At 38.6% G+C, this 8,648-nt stretch overlaps 1 protein-coding gene across 1 annotated transcript; it reads left to right on the forward strand.

Moving 5' to 3' along the window:
• Nucleotides 1-7,037: 7,037 nt before the first annotated feature.
• LOC141655429 (stemmadenine O-acetyltransferase-like) lies at nt 7,038-8,378 on the forward strand. Its single transcript, XM_074462510.1, has one exon. The coding sequence runs from the start codon at nt 7,038-7,040 to the stop codon at nt 8,376-8,378; it is 1,341 nt and encodes a 446-aa protein (XP_074318611.1).
• Nucleotides 8,379-8,648: the final 270 nt, after the last annotated feature.

Here is an 8,648-nt window from a genome sequence, read left to right on the forward strand (position 1 = left end):
GGCTTAGTGATTAGATTAAGTCATATCCCAAGTCACTCAATTCTAATCATTATTTGCAATCTCAATTCCATCGTGTTCATTCGTGATTTCAGACAGTCCAACCGTGTGTTCAAAAACGAGTCACAAAGTTTCTGTCCAATTTTAGTCATTTTAATCATAATTAAACAGTCCGTTTCACTGTCCAAATTGAGTCTTATTTGTCCAAAAATCGAGTCTTGAGTGTTTTACTACACCCCTCTCCTCGGAAGATAATGTTATTTCTCAAATTTCAGAGACATACAATGATAGCCAAGAATTGTACAATGCGAGACTGACTGTCATCCAAAGTCCAATGTTAGTGGCTTGAGTAGACTTAATGCCTAAAGAGGAACTTGTCCATATCTTAGTAGTAAAGCCGCAATCCCTAAAAAGGTGATCCATAGTCTCAATGTTATGTTCATCCTTATGACACAAGGGACAGGACGAATCCCATCTCATGTTTCGTTTCACAAATTTCCATCCCACTGGAAGGGAATTTGTTAGGATCTTCGAAACTAGAATTTTCCATAATTGTGGTCTGAGTACTCTCCATATTCGAGTTTTGCCGAACTTTTTCCTCCTCTGACATACCCGACGTTTATCCATCGTTGATCCTTTCTTACTAAAGAAGTCACTTAATACAACCTCATAACCACTTTTTACGGTGTAAATTCCATTTTTCGAGAGTGGCCATATCACCTCATATGTACCTTGTGTTGTGCTAAGCGGAATAGCCAGAATCCTATTCACACTTTCCTCTAGGGGTGAGCAAAAATATACGATACGGTTTTATAATACGGATACGATACGATATAAGGTTTGAGTTATACGGGTTGTCGTATATACGATACGAAAATCCGTATATACGATACGGTTTTTATAAAACCATATCTTATCTAGGTCGGGTAAAACCAAAACCGTATATACGATTTTCGACACGGTTTAATATTTTTGTATAAAAAAACAAAAAAAACGCAAAGTTCCTCTTTCAAGTTCCACCCCTAATGTTTTTTTATGAATTATTTTACTAACGTATCTCAATAAATAAAAATTAGCCCTTCATCAAAGGTAGTCATGTTAGAGGTAATTATTAGCTCTTGAATAACTAAAATGTTTAATTGCGCATATGTCACCAAACTGTATCCGTATATACGGATTCTGTATACACGGTTTTTCCGGGTACCCGAAATCACTATAAACGGTTCAACCGTATCAGATCCGTATAGTGATTTTTGAGATTTTTAAAACCGTATACCCGATACGGTTTTCAAAACCGTCCAATACGGTTTTCAGGGTATACAATTTTGCTCACCCCTACTTTCCTCATCAAAGATTAGCTTAATCAACCCTTCATTCCATTTCCCATTACTAGAGGAGAGGTCCCTAACCCTAAGGTCCAAGTTCAAATCTGGTATTAGAATTCTATCCACAGGGTCCAGAGTGCTCTCGTTAACCTACCGTGAACTCCAGACATTAAGATTAGAGTTGGGTCCTGGTCGCCAGCACATATTGCCCAATATAAGGCCTAATTCATGTATTACACTCCTCACCCCCCAAGATTTATTCCCATTTGGCCTGGGCACTAAGCCATCCTGAAAGAAAGGGCTTCGAAAAATCTTTTATCTGAATGTTAAACAAAAAAGTGAATTTTCCTTAGTCACCAGCCTCCAGGCATGCTTCGCCAGCAAGGCCTTATTAAGACTTTCAATATTACGTATACCAAGCCCTCCTTCCCTCATTGGTAGGCTAGTAAACATCCTACTACACCAGTGTAGAGAGTTCCCTCATCTACATCCCGTCCACCAAAAATGTGACAAAAGAGTATTAATCTTATTTGTTACACTTACCGGTATTTTGAAAACGGATAGAAAGTAATTGAAAAATATTCGATAGAATAGAAGAGATCAGAGTTAACCTCCTGGCTGGGGAGAGAAAGATCCCATTCGAAAAGGATATACCCCTCGTAACATTCTCAATAAGACCCTTAAAGATTGTCCTCTTGGTGGTTTGGAACTCCGTGGGCATTCCCAAGTATTTACCTATTCCTTTATTATATTTTAATTTGAGTACTCTGATGCAAGTTCTGACTTTTCCCAATTTCTTGCTCGGACTGAACAAAACCCCGCATTTATCATCATTTATGATTTGGCCCGATACACTACAATATCTATTCAGTAACCTTTTAAGGCATTGAATAGATTTACCCTTATCATGAAGAAAGAAGATCGAGTCGTCAGTAAAGAACAAATGAGTTAAGGGTTGTACCCCTGCAAAGAAGGATCCCTTTAATGTGCCATTTCCTTTGAGCATTCCTATTTAATTACACATCACAATGACCAATTGTAAAACCTTTTTTTTTTTGGCAACGGTAAAGAAAGGTTCCTTACATAGTGCTTAGCCGAATCTCAGAGCCAGCCTTTATTATTACATTATCTGAAAAAGAAAATAAACTAAGAATGGGGTTAGCAAAGAGAAAAGGCTTCTTGAGGGGACGATCCGGGTTTGCCAAATGAGCGAATTCTTCTTTTCTCTTCTTTGTCAGCTGGGCTTCAGAGGAGTACCTGCAACAAGACACACTTACGCCTCGAGGACGTAGATATTTACGGAATAAAGACCTACTTGTAGAGCAAGTAGATACATTGTGTCTCGGAGATTCATCCCCTAGCCTATGATTCTTCTTGAAGTTAAAAATTCTCTTCGTCTCACTCACTTGACGATTACCTAAGGTATTCCTGCAAAACCTGCGTGTAGGCGAGGCACGTGACCGTTTAACAAATAGAGGAATCTTACACTTCTTACGTCCAGAAAAAAGGAATGACTCATAACCACTTGGATCTTTATGGGCTTGGAAACAAATAGAGGTGTTGGTCGTGTCATGCACCAAAGAAACAGGTAAGCAAGAATTAGGGGCGACAACCGTATGGTCTCCTTGGAGGATCTAAGAATCAGAAGGAGATAAGTCGTCACAAATAGAGGAGGAGCTCGAGTTAACCACCCCAATAAAGGACTCCCTCGAATTAACAACATGAATCCCATTGATGGCTCCAGAACAAGAAACCGTGTCTTCAATTACCGTGTCTTCATTTACCACCTCCGTCTTCGGTTTCCGCTTTTTAGAGCGTCTCCTCCTCTTCTTTCCCTTATAATGATCTCTTGCAATTCCTCCCCCCTTTGTGACCTTGGTATTAAGGATCCGAATTGTCATAGTAGACAAGTCTCTTTTATTGTAAAAGTTCAACTTACTACCTTGAAGCATTTTTTGATAAGCTTGTCCGGAATCCTTAGCCTTGAATTTCCTCCACCCTTTCTTGAGAACTCATGAACCGAGTTTTTAAGAATATACTCGTTATCATCTATTTGAGAGTCTTTGAGATTGTGATCCAACTCAAAAATGGGAGAAGAATTTCCTTCGAGATTTATAGGATTACCATCGTCCGAAATGCAGGTATCCATGACAGTGGAGTCAGAAAGTGGAGAAATGCAAGAGCCACAAGAAGACCCCCCATTATCCTTAACTAAGGTGTCCGCGGTATTTTCATCAGGGATAGGTCTTTTACTATCCCTAGCCACCTCACATGACAGCTGGTCCTCTATACTTCTCTTACCGTTATGATTAATAGCCCGTAAATTCTTGACAACATTCAATTGTCTAAGGATATTTTTATTCTTAAGTTCAAGCATTGATGTAGTTTCAAGATCAGTTTGCGCTTCCATGAGCATATTAGTCTTCATACAAGCTATAGCTCGACGAAAAAGAGCCTTAACATTTTTTGGGAAGGACGACAAAACTAAAGAGGAGAAGTTTATAGCCGCCTCATACTCATGGAGCTTATTAGCGCAAGCCGCTAGATTCAAATTTAAAGATATTGCTAATTGCAATACAGAATCAGCGTCATAGTCCTTCATCGATTCCAAAACCAAACATAAAAGTCGACATGCCATTTCATAACAGCCGCCAGCAGAGTCAAACATATTTTGCTTAAAAAAATCGTTACCCCTCTCCTTAAGAAATTTAACCTTAGTCAAATGGGTTCCTTCCAATGGTAAGAAAGAACTAAAAAGTGACCAATCATCCTCCTTAAAATCACCATTTCCATGTGCAATAACAAAGTGTTTAAGGAAAATTGCATTAATAGAAATGGCAGCCATAACTTTTCACAAAAAACCCCAACTCGGAAAACTAAGATAGAAAACCTTTAAGCAGTGAATATTAATGCAAATACTCTTTTTAGAGTAGATTATTTTAAAAAAGAAAATAAAAAAAAAAACGTATAAAACAAGAGCTCGCACACAAGTAATATCGGAAAAGCCACTGCACCCTACCCAACCCAGCCACACCGTGCAAACCCACCCCAAGCCCACCCAACTCCCACTCCTCTAAGAAAAACCAGCAGCACCATGTTCCAAACACCCAAAACCCAGCATCACCATGTTCCCTTCAACACCAACCTCGGACAAAACCTGTCAACACAAACAATGACCACCAACGAAAGCCAAACAGCCACCCCCGAGACAAAGCCTAACTTGTACAACAGCACACAAACACGATAAAGATGAAAGGGAAGCCAGACCTGGGAAAGGGGACACTCACTAGGACGCACTCAAAACGATTAAAAAATACGAAATAGACATCAATACCAGAACTGGGACGCCCCTACACACAGACCTCCACCTCGCATCACCTGCAACGCACAATCATTCCCCAAACAACCGAGGAAGACAAAACCTCCCCCAAATCCCCAAAAATCAAAACCAGATTGCTAAAACCATCAAGCAATTGAAATCAGATAAAAATAATCGTCTTTGGATTGATTAAGAGAAAATCAACCACAATCATAATTATTACCTTAAAGACGGAGCCATAGTCAGGAAAGAAACCGATCGAAAAAACGAAGGGAACAATGGAACGAAAAGGGTGAATGGAACCGGGCTAATGAAGATAAAAGAAAAAGGAGTGGGCGTGGGAGTTCGCCGGAGATAGAGCATCAAAAACGGCCCCATCTCCGGCGAACGCGTGAGGCTAAAGGGGGTCGGTGGGTGGAAAGGGGTTGCAGTAGCTTCAAAATTGGGATTTTAGGGTTTTTTTAAGAGAGAGAGGAAAAGAGGGGAAATCGCATGCGATGGAGATTTGTAAATTCAAAGAACATGAACTATATTTGAGGGTATGATACATGTACTACCAATTGCATCAATGGATTGTAACAAATTGATTTTGGGAGGTAAGGAGTTAGCTTTATCAATGACTACTAATCAATCAATAGTCAATAATAGACATATTAGACAAAGGCAGAAGAAGATTAGAATAAGAAAATAAAGATAACCTACAAAAGTTTGAAGGTTACTATTGATAACAAATTAGAACGAGGATCGAAGAAATATAAGATAATAATGGCATAAATCGAATTATTCTGGGTTAAACAATAGTTGTGATTATTTTGAGAAGGTCAGTAATAATTTGGATTATTCTCATCAAATAACCCTATAATTATTGGCCTTGATGCACGAGCATACTCGGAACAACAATCAAATGAGATCTTAATTAGACGAATGGTGATTCATCAAATGGTAAAGGGCTTCGGATGGAGGTCACTTTTAACAAGAAGAATTGGTCCGGTTCCTCTAAAGTTTACCGAAATGCTCATATCACTCGACAGATTCTAACATGCTTTTGCTTTTCACGATTTCAAATCAACATTATAGCTCAGATTGAGACTATGACTTTTACCTCAGATTTCAGACTCCATAACGTACTTTTCCAAATCAACAGCAACCCATTACTTCGTGTGTTGCATGATTGAAGCATGTTTTCTGTTCTTGTCGCTTTTTCTAGTACTATTAGTCATAGTAAGTACACCGTTATTAAAAAAAATAGTAACCATTTTTATGGCAATCAAACGTTCAACCTTTGTAGTACGATTAGTCATAGTAAGTACACAGTTGTTAAAAAAAATAGTGACCATTTTTATGGCAATCAGACGTTCAACCTTTTCAATACAATTGTCTTCATCATTCCACCATAATCACAATATGAATGACGACTTATATTGTTCAACAAAAACTAAGAGTGCGCGTATAAAGGGAATTAAATTTCCACCAAACCCACCGATGTGTGAACAGAAACAAAGAAAGAGGTAGTCAAGTACCTTTTGCAGCCACTCAACACCAACATTTACTACTCGATGTATTATTTGTCAAGCAATAAATAAATTACTAGAAAAATGATTTTGTCCTGAAAAAGTGAGCAAGTGGCAGCCACACTAAACAATTAAGTTATTAAGCAAATTCTTATTTGAAATGGGTTGTTTTTTCCCCCACACTAAACAATTAAGTTATTAAGCAAATTCTTATTTGAAATGGGTTATTTTTTCCCTTTGAAAAAGATCGATAAAATATTGCTATTTTTTACGAGAATGTAATCATTTAATCCACAAAATATTATCATTAGATGTGTCATTTTTTTACCCTAAAAATAATGTGAAAAATAATGGTAACATGTTATCAGAAAATAACATTTTATTGTATAATGACAACATGTTGCACGTCTTATTTCAGACGGGAAACAACCGTCTAAAGCAAGACACTCTGAAGTTATTAAGCGAACCAAAAATTAGGTAAGCGCAAACTCTAGTTTAAGACTTTCGGATGTGTAAGGAATAAGATGGGACCACTTTTTAGTAAATACTCCTAATAATGATCATTTTTGGGTAAATAGTGATAATATTTTATGACTTAAAAATGATAGCTTTTTCAAAATAATCACTATTTGCAATAAAGTAGTCACTATTTATCCATAAATGGTAACATAAAGGCAGAATACACGAAAAACACGAAAAAGATGGTCTCATCATAAAACTATTGTTAGGTAAGGGGGTATTTGGTGACAGAAGTCTGGTCGTACAAGTAGTCTGGTCGTAAAGGTGCAAAAGCAATGTGATCATCAAGTATAAATCCACCCACTCTGATCCAAATGAAGCAACCAATTTCAACAAACCCTTTCATACACCAAACAAAACTTAAGAATGGAAAACGTAACAGAAGAAATCAGTGTCAAAATAACATCAATAGAATCAGTAAAACCATCAACTCCTACACCACCTCATCTCAAACAATTCAAACTCTCTTACCTTAACCAAATTCTTCCTTTGGTACCCATTTTTCCTACATGCGGCCTTGTATTCCACCCTGCCTCACCCGAAACTCGAACCGTCGACATTTCCAGCCTTAAAACCACCCTCTCCCACACCCTCACTAAATTCTATCCTCTCGCTGGTAAAATCAACAACTCAACTGTCAACTGTACTGACGATGGTCTCCCTTTCTTCGAAGCGCAAGCCAGTTGTACTATCTCCGACCTCCTAAACTCGACTCGAAAACTTGAGTCAATGACCAAGTTCCTTCCATCTACCGAATCCCTCGGCATGGGGGATCCACATGTGTCCGAGCTGACTCATTCGGCTATCCAGGTTACGGTATTCTCTTGTGGCGGGGTTTCCATTGCTTGGTATGATATACACAAACTCCTTGACGGGATTTCTGCTGTTACCTTTTTCAAGCATTGGGCTGCCCTAGCGTCCGGATCCCCAGAGGACGACATCCTCCAGCCTAATCTGGAGGCGTGCGTTTCGGCCTTCCCGCCTACGACAAAATCTTTGGAACTTCCTGTGGTTAATGTTTACAAGGAAGAAGTTGAACGATCTCCAACTGTAGCAAAGAGTTTTATTTTCAAATATTCTGCAATAAGCCAACTCAAAGCAAATGCTGTGAGTGACAAAGTCCCTAAACCCACTGGTTTTCAGGCTATTGCGGGGTTTATTTGGGAACAAGCGTTATCCGTTTCAAAAACGGATACAAATTCAGGTTCAGTGCTTCATGTAACGTTGGACATACGACCACGGGTTAACCCCCCACTTCCTACTGAGTCCATCGGCAACCTAGCTGTAATTGCAGTTGCCCGGGCTGAGAATGACTCGCTACCCGACCTTGTAGCAGGAATTAATTCCGCGGTTTTGGAGATGAAAGAAGAGATGAAGGGGTACCAAGGCGAGGATGGTGTGGAGGGTGTAATGGAAAACTGGAGTAAAGTGATAAATACATTGGTAGAGTACAAAGATAGGGCATATAGACTGATAAGTTGGAGTAGACTCGGGTTTAGTGATCTTGATTTCGGGTTTGGAAGACCCGTTAAGATGATACCAACTGATGGAAGAATGTCTCCTTTTCATAGGAATATGATTATATTGAATGATTATAGGGGTGAAGATGGTGATGGTATTGAAGCATGGTTGTTTTTGGAGGATAAAGAAATGCAAATTTTGGAGTCTAATCCTCACTTCCTTGCTTTTGCTTCTCCTTCCCTCTAAAACTTGCCTTCCAATTTTGACTTATTTTTACCATCCCTCTGTTTTTATTTTTGTTCTTTTGTTTATTTCTTTTATCTTTGCGTTTTTATAAAAATTGCGTCATGGTTCTAAATGATCAATATAATGTTTTTTTTTTTTTTTTTTTTTTTTTTTTGCGGAAAAACCCCCGAAAGGGGATTAAATCATATCATTAATATCACTAGAAATTGCATCGATAATGTTACGAGGTGCGTCCTCAACCCAAAAACGCCTCCCATACACCCACGGTAC

Source organism: Silene latifolia, chromosome 5, assembly GCF_048544455.1.
Source record: "Silene latifolia isolate original U9 population chromosome 5, ASM4854445v1, whole genome shotgun sequence".
In the NCBI taxonomy this organism is placed as follows: Eukaryota; Viridiplantae; Streptophyta; class Magnoliopsida; order Caryophyllales; family Caryophyllaceae; genus Silene; species Silene latifolia.